Source organism: Nicotiana tabacum, chromosome 16 (genome assembly GCF_000715075.1).
Source record: "Nicotiana tabacum cultivar K326 chromosome 16, ASM71507v2, whole genome shotgun sequence".
NCBI classification, from domain to species: Eukaryota; Viridiplantae; Streptophyta; class Magnoliopsida; order Solanales; family Solanaceae; genus Nicotiana; species Nicotiana tabacum.
The window spans coordinates 130,590,303-130,604,301 of NC_134095.1; the positions used below are offsets into that span (position 1 = coordinate 130,590,303).

The following is a 13,999-nucleotide window of genomic DNA, read 5'->3' on the forward strand; positions in this document are numbered from 1 at the left end:
TGTCCGGGAGGAAGTGTACACACTACACTGGCACGCATTATGAGCGAGGGAACAATTATGTTGGATCACTTTAGTATGATGAATATTACTGCTGCCAAAATAATCATGTGAGCTCAAACTATATATATATAATGCAATTCTACTATTGCACAAAGTAAGACGTCATTCCTCTAGCATAAAAGATATACTATAACAGAGGAGGAATGTTGTCGAAAAACGAGTCCTCGTTTTAGCTTTTCATTTTTGTTGTTTTAGAATGGAGAATTGATGAGAATGTGGGTGGGGTTTTCTTCATGTGGTGCAATAAGCCAGATTTCATCTTCCTTTTACATTGAAACTGATTTCTTAGGAAATCACCAACGAAGCCATGTACCTAATTCATGTATATATAAATCACAGCTTTAAATGGACCGAACAGACCAATTAAATTTCAAAACTGTCACTCACACATAGCTATATGCATGTAATATTCTTCCTTTTTACAAACATTGCCAGGATCCCTCTGCTTAACTTCAATCGCGAAACTAGCATGTAATAACACTCCAATTCCTTAACTTGAGTTCCCTTTTTATCCTGAAACTAGCATGTAATAACACCTAAAGTTTTATCGTACTCAGCAGAATAATATTGTACATGATGTTAGGAGTTCCTCAATCACTGGAAGCATATTAACTGTGAACTAGTGCTAACTTTATTCTCTTTGTTATCAGAAAATGTTTAATCGAAAAATAGTGCAGCTTCTTTTTTTTTTTTCTCATTCTCCTTATGTCGATAAGCAGCTTCAGTCATAACCCAACTTCACACAAAAAAAAACAAAAAATCCAAATATTCTTGGGACATATTAGCTGTGACCTAATGCTCACTATATTCTCTTTGTTATCAGAAAATTCATTCAAGAAACAGTATCATCTTGCCATGGAATAACTACTTTCTTTCTCTTTTCCTTTTTAAGATGAGCAATTCAGTAAATGGAGATCACCATAAGTAATTCCGGTTTCCAGATTAATGTACTTGGCTAATCAAATGATGGATAAGAGAATAAGCCAGATGATTCTCATACTAAATGAGTGTGAAAATCTCTGTATAACCAACACTATATATGTAGCAGACTAGCAGCCAAAACATGACAAGAAAAATTCATCCAAGAGCAAGGACTAGTTGAATTGAACCTTGCTGTTCACATATTCACAAGTGGTATACATGCTCGATGCCAACTGAAAGATGAGGTTTGAGAATGAAGTAAGCTAAGGTTTTACATAAGCAATGAAACTCAGAATTGTTACACTTCATATTTTACAAACAATAATCTACTTCTAAACTGGTCACTCGAGAATAAGAAAAACACCAAGATATGTATAAACATAATTCCGATACTCATACAAAATATACATCAGGATGGAGCGAGGAAGTGAATCAACAACTTATTGTGTGCCTTTTTCTTCTATAACAGTGTCTCATCCAAGAAGCTGCCATAATGATAAAATTAGAATTAGGATCCTATTGCTCTCCCTCTCTCTCGCACACACACATAATATTAAGGCATGAAACCTCAGATCTAAAGTCGAATTAACAACTTCACTAATTCTTGCCATCCTCTATGTTTGAAGAACTGAACTTGACGTTGACCAAATCTGCAGCAAGTCGGGCAGCAGCAGATGCACGCTCTGCAGCAGAAATAGCAGCACGAGCTCTCTCCAATACATCAGATGTTTCTGGTCTTGTATCCTTCTTTATATCTTTTGGTGCGCCCAAACTGCTGTCACCAAGTGATGGTTTATTAGGCCATAGAGGTGCTTCAGTTACAGAAGTTGGAGATTCAAGTTTTCTAGCTCCCGGATTGCCATTTCGAGACGGCACAGTATTTTCAGAAGTTGGTGGATGATCACGAGTGTTTGGTTCTACAGATGCCTGAGCAGGTGTAGCAATTTGCTTTGGTCCATTCTACATCATGTATTATCACGGCATCAGATAATATATCAGGTTAAAAACAAAAATAAAAAACACTAGAAGTTCACCAAATTGGGACTCGGGGGGGGGGGGGGGTACTAGAACTAGTTCAGGTCTAAATCAATAATGTCCCAACACATGGTGAAATATTGTGGAAATGATCCTTCTGAATGATCAAAATGTTAGTTCAAGCAAATCTCGAGAACTAATTTCTATTGCCGAAGGCTGGTTTTGACCAATTTAAGAGATCGTTACATGCATATGCATTCAACTGTGTCAGCATAAGAACCAGTTACAGAACTTTAAACTCCTTCCCTTTTGCAAAACATGCGTGTATATGTAACGAGCAGCTAGGTGTCAGACCCATGTCATAGCATATTGCATGCTTTATATGATTACTGTCCAGTAACAAACGCTAAATCTGTCATTCTTGAGTTTGTGCATAACAAATGTTAGACATATCATTAAGAACCAGTTACAGAACTTTAAACTCCTTCCCTTTTGCAAAACATGCGTGTATATGTAACGAGCAGCTAGGTGTCAGACCCATGTCATAGCATATTGCATGCTTTATATGATTACTGTCCAGTAACAAACGCTAAACCTGTCATTCTTGAGTTTGTGCATAACAAATGTTAGACATATCATTAACATCACATACAAGCAAAAGCAAGTCGCGAACTCCAGAAGAAAATAGAGATGGACCATGGACCCTACCCCTAATTAAGACAATGATCAAGCTTCTAATGGAGGACTAAACATTTAAGACATACATACAACTAGAAGATTTAACAAAGGAAAGTACCAAAAGGTCCTCTGGCTTTTTATGCAATTCTTCTTCTGTGTTAGAAGAATCCCATTCCACATTGTACTCTCTTGCAATTTCCTTTAATACATTAAGCTTTATTTCAGCTGATGGAGCACTGACTGAAAGTTTCTCAACAATCTGAATATTCAAAGAATTAAATTCAGTTTAAAATAGTCAACCCTGCAAGTATACAATTAACACAATGAAGAAGACAGGAGAGCTAATTAACTGTACGGTTAACACTTGTATCAGGCCGAAGCTCAGATGCGGCGGCTATGAATTCCTTTCCGTATTTGGCCGCAAATAGATTCCTGACATGCAATAAATCTGGCAAATCTGAACATCTTGGAGCTGCAAAGATTATACTTGCAACAGCTTCCCGTAACTCCGAAGGACATTCTCTGATACACACCAAAAGAGATATTTGCAAGATTTCATCACATATAGATTTTAGCTTATAGAAACTAATTAGACAAACTCTTGTGTCCACTAGACAGCTGCAGTAAATAATAAACCACTGGACATGAGTTTGTAGAAACGTGCAACTGCCTAAGGGAGAAGATGTAGCTATTCTTGCTTAATAACGTGTTTTCCCTAGTGGGACCTTACATTCTTCACCTACTAGGTCAAATAAAAGGACTTTAAAGAGACTACTTAGGTGGTCAACTTAGATTTTGCCATTTATGAAGGAACAAGGTCACCGAACCTCGGCAAAAAGTTCAAGTTGGCGAAGGATCATACGCTTGCCGTAAGATATAAATTTAACTGCCCAAAGATAACACTTGACCAAGGTGCAGGTAAATTTAAAGTCATTTAAGATGATTTGATCATGTCTACTCTATGTAAAACTCTAAATGCATCGATACGTAAGAGTTACACTATGATGACTAAGGACACTAAAAGGGGAACGAGATAGACCTAAAATTACATGGAGGAAGGCATCTCAAAGGACCTACCTCTTGAAATATATGCGGATTTAACGAACAACTAAACACAATGGAAGCGAAGTATCTGCATAGTCGGTTTAGTCCTTGTTGGGACACTAGGTAGCATCTTTTACTAGTTTGTTTAGATATTGCATGTCAGGCTAGAGATTAAGTGTGAATTTTAAAGAATCCCTAGTTCTAACAAAACCGTAATTTGATAGAATTGAGAAATTATTGAGTATTGGAAAAAATGGACCCACATAAGGCAGAATGAATTTTATATATATATTAAAAAAACCAAGAGATCTCCGAGAGCTTGTGGTGCACGGTCTGAAACTCAGCGGATGATGGGCCTGTCTATCACCCTTCTCCACTTATATTCCAGGCTTTTGTCTGTGACAGGATTTGAACCCATGACACGCGGCTAATTCACCTTGAGCTCTTATCACTAGACCAAAGACCAAAGCCCCGGGGACCATACATCAGAATGTATATTGAGAATATACATAGCTGATTTCAACTAGATTGGGATTAAGGATTGTTGTAGAGATGAATGCTTGCAAATGATATTGGTGCTAAAGGCTGAAATTAAAGGAAACAAGAATAAGGATAGCTGCAAAAGAAGAAGAGATGACAATAAATGGAGAGACAGAAGCTTAAGATTTAGATAGAGCGGAAAGATTGTACAGCCAACAGTTGTATCATGTCATGTTGCAGGAGTAGTCATTGGTCAAAATCTGAAAGGGCATTCAACATTTAGAGCTAGTTAAGGATGTGTACTAATGTGACGAGGGTTAAACACAGAAACCTCTCTTGAGGTTACAGCTTGTAAAAAATAGTTCATTTGGTTTTCAGATATTGTATAAGCCTTCCTATACTAATATGTCGTATAACAAAACAATATTTTCACATATAGCTTACTATAAAGGACCTGTATGCATAAATTTTATCTATATTTCTCTTTCACTTCGCCACAGGGAATCCATTCCTGAGGCAGCACTATGCTCCTCCTCTTGCGCTTTCCCCGTGCCAAAAGGGCTTATTTTAACCAAATGCTACCTAATTTTCCTCTGAAAGCTGGTAATTCAATAAACAGAAGGAAAACATTCTTTCTGAATACCTAAGAGTCCACATCTTTCCTCAACTTTTTGAAGAGAAAGAACGCCGCGGGCATGGGGTTTAAATCATCTTTTCATTGTTTTAGAGAAACTACTAAAGTAATTCATCTGGGTAAGTAGCACTGATCGTTAGTAGAAAAATAAATAAGCATATACAGTATTAGACTTTTAAAGAACTATTGAAGCCTAGAGGAGAAAGCATGTGGAAGATATTTGTTTAATTGGAAGGGGATACTCCTACAACAACGCCCTCCCCCACGCCCCAACCCTGAAATTGAATGAGGAGAACAAGAAAATAACTGCATAACCTTGCATATATTATACTTAGGTGAGGGGTGAATAAATTAACTTGAAAAGGGTATCTGAAGCTAATTTGTTTCCTTTTTAAAAAGTGGTATCTGAAGCTATTTTAAGCTGAGAATAGGCAAATTGTTCAAAGGAGAAAAAGAAAAGGCAAGAAGAAAGGTACTCAGTGAAGTCTCTGGCAAACAAAGCGCAACGAACATAAACCACATTTGCCAATACAAAACATCTCCTAATCTCAATTGGCTAAATAATGTCATTAAAACGCAGAGTCGCAGACCTAATAAGTAATGAAACTTCATTGCTTTGAGAAAAGCAAACTCCAGCCACAAATAACTTACTTTTGGCTTTCGAGTATAGGCACGCGAGCATAAACGAACTCGCAGAACAACTCCAAAATCTCATAAGCAGCCCATACATTTTGCTCACGTATGATATGCTCAACCTGAATCAGAGGAATACCAGTTAGAGGAATATGTAAATGGAATGATTAACAAGTACAAGTATCCCAGAATTTCTACTCTGATTCGAGCTATGGCTTCCTGGCCAGCCTGCAGAAATTGGGCTATCTCTTTGCGCATAAGTTTGAGCTGTGCATCTCTCTTGTTTTGTAATAATTTGATTCGTGAAATCGCCAAGGTCAAGCATGTCTTGCTACAAAACCATCCACCAATATCAATAGTTACATTCACAGATAGAGTCACAAGAATATATCATCAACTAAGCCTCACTCCCGAACTAGTTGGGGTCAGCACTATGAATCCTCGTTAACCATTTTGCTTCATTCAGACCAGTTTCATTCCAATGCTTAGTAATTTCTCTTTACGGATTAATTAGGTGTTCTTTGAAGCTAGAAATTTTCTACATTCTCTAATAGTCACAAGAATAATTAGTAAAATTGGTTTGTAACATTATAAGCTATATGGAAAGATTAACTATAGCATTAAAGGATACTACTCCAATCTAATGAGATCAATTGTGATTCAACAAAACATTAACAGATTCATGTAAACGAATTATTGCAGCTTAAAAGTTGTTTATACCCTCAAATTGCACAACCCATTTGAAATCTCAGGAAATTAAAAAGCCTATAAACATTAAGCTCTTACCTTTTCTTACATATGAACCAAGAATTCAAATAAATATATCAATTAAATTCTTGATAGAGAAAAAGATGGAGTCTTTGACTGACCATTTTGAGCCTTGAAGTCCCCTGTTGAAGAGTTGATTCAGTAGAGACATGAGTCAAAGAAATCTACAAAATTGTGATATATAACAACGTATAAATCACAATTTTGTTATGAATTTTAGCACATATCAGTTTTATCTGTTAGAGAAAGGAGGAGGATTTAACTTCAAACTCAATTCTGATCTGTGATTTTCTACACCAAAAAAGTGATCATTGATCTATGAAGTTGAACGGTAGGTCTATGTTAGCTGTTAATTACAATGCTTTTTTAATATTTTGTTCTTATTGTTTTCTTCAATTAGATAGCTTTTTGGATCGGCCCAAATTCATAGTTGTTAAGAAGCGGCAAGTAACACATGCATTAATAACACATGTATTTACTTTTAAGCCATTGTATTTAAAATATCTTTAGTCTTTAGCCACTGCTTTAATAAATTTTACCTGCCCGGACGAAAACACCCTTCTGCTCATAAAGTTGAGGACCAAGTGTTCTTAACTTTTGAACTTGTAACTCTAAGTTCATGACTTCAGGACTACATGTCCTTAACTTTTGAACATGTAACTCTAAGTTCAGGACTACATGTCCTTAACTTTTGAACTTTGAACTCGAAGTTCAGGACCACCTGTCCTTAATTTCTGTACTTGTAACTCTAAGTTAAGGACTACTTGTCCTTAATTTTTGAACTTGTAAATCTAAGTCCAGGACCTATTGTCCTTAACTTTTGAGCTTGTTAGTCTAAGTTCAGGAGCAAGTGTCCTTAACTTTTGAACTTGTAATTGTAAGTTCAGGACCTATTGTCCTTAACTTTTGAGCTTGTTAGTCTAAGTTTAGGACCAAGTGTCCTTAACTTTTGAGCTTGTAACTCTAAATTTAGGACTACCTTTCTTTAATTTCTGTGCTTGTAACTCTAAGTTAAGGACTACATATCCTTAATTTCTATGTTTGTAACTCTAAGTTAAGGACCAAATCCTTTAAACAACACCCACGCCATTTCTACAAGTTTTTCTGTCGATTAGTTTCATTGATGCTTTAGTATTTAACTGGTACTCAACTTGAAAATAAAAACAAAAGATTCCAATCAAAAATCAAAACAGTTCAAAAAACATTTCTTCCTCTCTCCGTTTATCAAATGGCTTCCCTAAATTTAACCAAAAAACAAAAACTCGTGCAGAAAAATGCCAAAAATCACCCTGATGATCCCCTTGAAGAATCTGACAAAGACGAGACACCTCCTTCTCATTCCAACAATAGTTATCGAACTTGAGAGAGAGAAGCGAGGGCTTAGGAAGAAAAGCAATGGAAGAAAGGGTAAAAATATCTTTTCATATTAATTTTAATAGAATAGTGACTATTTTTGCTCAACATTAGAATTATTGGATATAAAATAAATACCACCTTAAATAGTGGCTACCTCATGCCATTTTTACTGTTAAGAAGCTGTGGATCGGCCCAAAATTATCTCCATTTCGGCCCCTATCTCCCTCAATTCCCGAATTAGAGATGGCAATTGGGGTGGGGCAGGCAGGGCAAGTTTTGACCCACTAAGGGTAGGGTACCAATACCGCACCATACATATCCGAATTGGAGGTAAGGGTAGGGGATTTGGGTAAAGGGTAAGGGGACTAGGAGGGTACCGTAAAAAGTACTGGTAGAACAGGTCTGGTTAGTACCCTTAAGGTACCTGACCGATACTGGTCCGGTACGAAACCGGTACCCTTAAGATATTATTTTAAAATGTAGCCATTTTTTTACTGTTAGTCAAAAGTTATTTTTAAAAAATAGTCATTGGCAATAGCAAAAAATGACTATTTTTGCCTCCCCTCTACCCCCTAATTTATGTTTTTAACCCCTAGGTTTGTTCAAATACACTTAGGCCTTACTTTAAACCTATAAATAACCCATTTTATTCTTTTAGTTTTCACACGAATCTCTCATATCTCTCTATCTCTAATTGCAACTAACGTTCTATCATTCAATTATTTTTGTATAATTTTTCAAGCATTTTTTCATCTTATTCATTTTTTAGAAATTTTTTTCTATGCTACTAAAGAATTTTCTACGGTATATTATCCAACTATTTCTAGCATGTTATTTTATATAGGTGGAATTTCAATGTTATTTTTTAATTATAAACAAAAGAAGACTATAAAGATGTTATTAAAATAATGGTTGAAAATTTTATTTTATTTACATTTTGTTTTACATCCTCAAATCAAAGTTATTGGTGCAAAGATACTTATTGAAACGATTTATCGTTGTTTAGAAATAGAACCAACACAAGATCATCTATTTCTGCTTGTTTGGCTAGTATTCAACCAAATACTAAAGTTGTGAATGACTATTACCAAAGACAAATGAACTTAGTTGCATCAATTAGTGGTGTCTTTTCTTCTTCTTCTTCTTCTTCTTCTTCTTCTTCTTCTTCTTCTTCTTCTTCTTCTTCTTCTTCTCTGCCTCTTAAAAAGACTGCTACAAATAGATCTTTTGGTACTATTCGACAAATGATTATTCAAGTACAATCTTCACACATTAACGAGTTTGATGTTTATTTAATTGTAGGAATAATTAATATTTGCGATTATGAAGGGAATGAAGACCTGTTGAAATATTGGAGAATGAACGAACAAACATTTCTGATTCTTTCAAGAATGGCTCGAGATGTGCTAATTATTCAAGCTTCATCAGTAGCTTCCGAAAGTACTTCCAGTGCATCACGATTTTAACTTGGAGACCACAGACACTCATTGGCATAAGACACCTTGGAGACTACCATTTTATTCAGATATTGGGTTAAAGCAGAGAAAAACTATTTTAGCCTTTCAGAAATAATTCAAGAAGACGGCGATGCATATAATGAAATATTATCTACCGGAGATGGCAGAGACGCAGAAGGACAAGTGCTACCAATTTAAAGCGAAGAACCACGAAAAATTATTAAACAATTACGTAAATCGTTAAAAAAATGTAATTTTATTTTTACAAGTGATGAAATACAAATGAATACTTGTAACTTGTATTACAGATCTAATATTTATATTGCATTAATTAAAATAAAAGGCACTTCATAGCCTTGAATATTTTCATCCAATAAAGTTTGTTTGTATTTAAATATAATAATTTTTAAAATTTTAATTTTAAAATACCCCTAAGTACATGTGTTGCCCCCTTAAATACCCTTAGGACCGGTAGGAATACTGATATGGTATCTGTAAAAGTACCCTTAAATCCTCTTTACGAAAGTCCCCTTAAGGCAACCCCTTACCGGTACCTCCCCTCCCCCCTCCTTTCCCCATACCCAATCCCCTCAAGAACCCAGTACCCTTCTTTTAGATAGCCCTTGTCAAAACAAGGAAACAAGCTTCAAATTGGCATTCTCTCTGTTGCCAATACAATAATTCTTTGAACATACTACATACATATTTTAATTATAATTTTTTTTTTCATATTATGTTTTTACCCTAAGATAAATTGAAATACTCGAAATATCTTATCAAACTAGTACCATTAGTATCATCTTGAGTAGTAGTAGCAAAATGGATAAAAGAAATGATTATTCATCCATATTATTTACTAAAAATTGGGTTGAATAATAAACTTTTTAAAAATGAGTCAAATATGAATAAGATCCATATTATTCACTTAAAAGTGGACACTAATGGATAACCATGAGTTTAACTTTCATATTTGCAAAGACTTAAATTGAAGGTTCCTCAGATTTAGTGTCATGATTCCAAATTCACCTAATAGTGATGACACCTAACCCGACCCGCTAGGTAAGCCAAATATAATCAATATAATTCTACCGTAATTAATTTGAAACTTCCTATAGAATGGTAGTACAAGTCACGAGTGACTACGATTTAGATTGCAAAATCGATATGATGAGTAAATACAATATCTGTTTGAATTATACATAAACAGAACTCAAATCTAAAACTATCAAGGACAAATGGTAGTCATGTCAGGACAACGGGTACATCTTCAATGCCAACTCCCACCATGTACCATAGCATCAGTCCCAAGATCTGCGCGTAAGGTGCAGAAGTGTAACATGAGTACAATCGACTCCATGTACTCAGTAAGTATTTTTACTAGCCTCGGTGAAGTAGTGACGAGATTTTTAAGTCAAAAGATACTTACTAAAATAACCTGTTTCAGTAGATTTGTAATAGAAATAATACCAAAAATAACAGAGAAGAGTGCAGTAATAAATATGCGACGCAGTAATGATTACTTAAAGAAATCAAGGCTAGTTTTATCAATATCGCAACCAATCCCTTTCTTAAAGAGATAACCACCAAATGAAATAGTAAATTCACGAACTTTCATAGTGTGATAAGTTTACTCAAGATATCAAATCAAATGGCACGACAACACTTTTCGTGCATTCTCACCAAATATATGAATAAATGTCGAATCAATTTGCACGGCAACACCCTTTTGTGTATTTATCTCATCCTCACCGAGCATATGCATAACATCACCAATCAGGTAAAAGAAATACCAACGATAATAACTATGAAGTAGAGAGTACATAGATAGCAGCAATAAATAAGTCGGAAGCATATAAAAAACAATAACAGACGAGATAAGCGGCACAAAAGTAGTGACAAAAAGTAAGGTAGAAGAACATAGATTCCAACAACTAATGAAGTAGAAGGTTTAGGCGAGATCACACTAACGAGAAAAGACATAGATGTACGTGTAACAAACAAAAAGGTCGATATAACGTATAATAAGTAACAAATAGAAAGCACGACTAGAACAATAGCAAATAAGGAAAAGGGCAAAGATGTGATAACCACAAGCATTATATAGAAAATATAGGTGCAACCGTGACAACTCAAGTTAAGGCATAAACGTATACACAAGGAAAATATATCACAATATAATGCATGTCTCTCGTCCCCGCCTGCACGGAAACATCCATTGTGCCATGAAAATATGATAACATATAGATAATGGCACGACATCACCTTTCGTGCTTTTACTCTCATTCTCACATGATAATATAATAAAATAGTACACATTATTCTTCGTGCATAATAATGTATATGAAAAATGGTACGACATTATCCTTCGTGCATATTAATATATATGAAATGGCACAGTATCACCCTTCGTGCTTTACACTCTCTCTATATATATATGCAATGACACGATATCACCATTCATGATTTATACTCTTCCTCACTAAGCACATGTATATTAATGACAAGCAAGGTAGGAAGCATGAAGAATATCAAGAAGAGTAGCTAAGCAAATACACCATGTGAACATTAATCACAATTCTCGAACCAATAAGCAGTTCAATAAATCTCAAAAATCCTATTGTTAAAGTATTTCAACAAAGCTCAAACATGTTTTCAATATAAGTATGGAACCCAAGTACCTCAAAATTTATAGTCATATACATGTGTTTGTGATTAGGTATAATGATGACCGAATTTAGCATGTTAACAGTTCCACAAAGAGTCCGTCAAATTTAACCAAGTTATAATAAGCTAAATCATGGTTTCTACCATTGAAATTTATATTCATATTATTAAAGAAGCCAAGTAAAACAAGAAGCAAAAAATCACATATTCTAACAAGGCACAAAGAATCCTATGATCTACATCGAGCATGATCAACCCATGACACATGCATATACATTCGTCACCTCATATATGCATCACCCCATATGTAGCAAATAATATCATTTTGTTTGGAAAAATTCCCCTAATAAAACTAGGCAAGATACTTACCTCATTCCGAAATAATTTCCACAATCCAATACTGTAACGACCTGGTCAGTCGTTCTGAGAGTTTGTAATGACCCGACCGGTTGTTTTAAGATTTTGTACTTCACTCGCCAGTTTTCGGGCATGACTATACCCGTGTGGTGTATTATGACTTATATATATTGTTGATTTTGATTTTTAGGGTAATCGGAATGAATTTGGAAGAATAGTTCTCAGTTTGAAGCTTAAAATTTGAAAGGTTTGACCAAGTTTTGACTTATTAGTATATGATATCGGATTGGAATTTTTATGATTTGGTTAGCTCCGTTAGGTGATTTGTGACTAAGGAGCGTAATCGGAATGTATTTTGGATGTCCGTGAAAGGTTTAGGCTTGAATTGGCAAAATTAGAATTTTTGCGTTTTCCGGTTGATAGGTGAGATTTTGATATAGGGGTTAGAATGGAATTCAGGAAGTTGAAGTAGGCCCGTTGTATCATTTGTGATGTGTGTGCAATATTTCAGGTCATTCGGATGAGGTTTGATAGACTTTTTGATTGAAAATAGAATTTGGAAGTTTTTGGATTTCTTAGGCTTGAATTTGATGTTTTGGTGTTTTGATGTTGTATTGAGCATTTCGAAGGTTGAAACAAGTCTGAATGATATTATGGTATATGTTGGAATGTTTGGTTGAGGTCCTGAGGGCTCGAGTAAGTTTCGGGTGGTTGAACGGATCATTTCATGTTGGAAAAAGTTGCAGAAAAACTGTTGTTGGTGTTGCAGGTTTATGACCTTCGCGTTCGCGAAGGGTTAGGATGTGAGGCAATGGAGTTGGACTTCGTGTTCGTGAAGGTGGTCCTGCGTTCGCGAAGGGCTGAGGTCAGTGGTCATCTCGTTCGCGAGGGGTTTGCCGCGTTCGCGTAAAGGAAGTGGAATAGCTGGGACCCCAAGGCATTTATTCTACGCGTTCGCGTAGTAAAGGTCGCATTCGCGAAGAGGTGGATTAGTTGTACATCGCGTTCACGAGAGGATCCTCGCGTTCGCGTAGAAGAAACTTTTGTCAGTGAAGCTTTTTGCTTCGCGGACACGAGGGTGTTGCCGCATTCGCGATGAAGAAAATATTTGGGCAAAATGTTTGAGTTCAAAATCGAGGGTTTAAGTCCAATATCACAAAAACCATTAGAGAGTTCGGGAGAAGGTGAAATTTGAGAAGATTTTCAGTGGAGCAATTGGTGTAAGTATCCTTCACTCATATTTGGTTTAATTCTATGATTTAGTCTTGAATTTCATTATTTAATTTGAGAAATTAGAGTGAGAATTGGGAAAAAATGGAAGAAAAGTTTGAGAATTCTTATGGGGATTTGAATGGGCAATTGAGGTCGGATTTTGATGAGTTTGATATGGGTAGACTCGTGAGAGGATGAGTATTCTATTGATGTAATTTTTATCGAATTTCGAGACGTGGGGCTGGGGGCCGGGTTTGAGTAATTTTGATTTTTTTATGTAAATTGGATATTTTCGAGTGAGTTTTGTTCCCTTAGCATATTTTGATGGTATGAATCTGCTTTTGGCTAGATTTGGAGCATTCGGAGGCCGAGTCGAGAGGCAAAGGCATCACCGACAAGAGTCTAGACCGGATTGAGGTAAGTAATTATTGTAAATGTGAGCATGTGATTTTTGCCCTATGTGAGAATTACTCCTAAAAATTCAAAATAAAATAATTTTTCTTTGTGTGCAATTTTGAGAATTTTCGTGGCATTTTTGGATAATTATTTGTATTTGTCTGTGCATGTTTATTTATTAGATTAATAAAAAATACAAAATATGTCGCATTTGCATTTAGGATTTAATTCTACAATTAGGAGCAATTAAGTTTGTTTTACAAGAACAAAAATCATAAAAATATTGTACGTTGTAGTTTTAGCATTTAATGTCCAAATTGTGTGATTTTATCGTTAATTGCTATGTAATTGTGTCTTAATTGTT

At 35.4% G+C, this 13,999-nt stretch overlaps 1 protein-coding gene across 1 annotated transcript; it reads right to left on the bottom strand.

Moving 5' to 3' along the window:
* Positions 1–1,204: 1,204 nt before the first annotated feature.
* LOC107782735 (uncharacterized) lies at positions 1,205–6,587 on the bottom strand. Its single transcript, XM_075233359.1, has 6 exons — positions 6,295–6,587; positions 5,624–5,756; positions 5,444–5,547; positions 2,985–3,156; positions 2,753–2,893; positions 1,205–1,941 (listed from the first exon to the last, which is right to left on the bottom strand). Exons 1-6 carry the CDS (start codon positions 6,342–6,344, stop codon positions 1,579–1,581), a joined length of 963 nt encoding a protein of 320 aa, XP_075089460.1. The 5' UTR covers positions 6,345–6,587; the 3' UTR covers positions 1,205–1,578.
* Between the last annotated feature and the right edge of the window lie 7,412 nt (positions 6,588–13,999).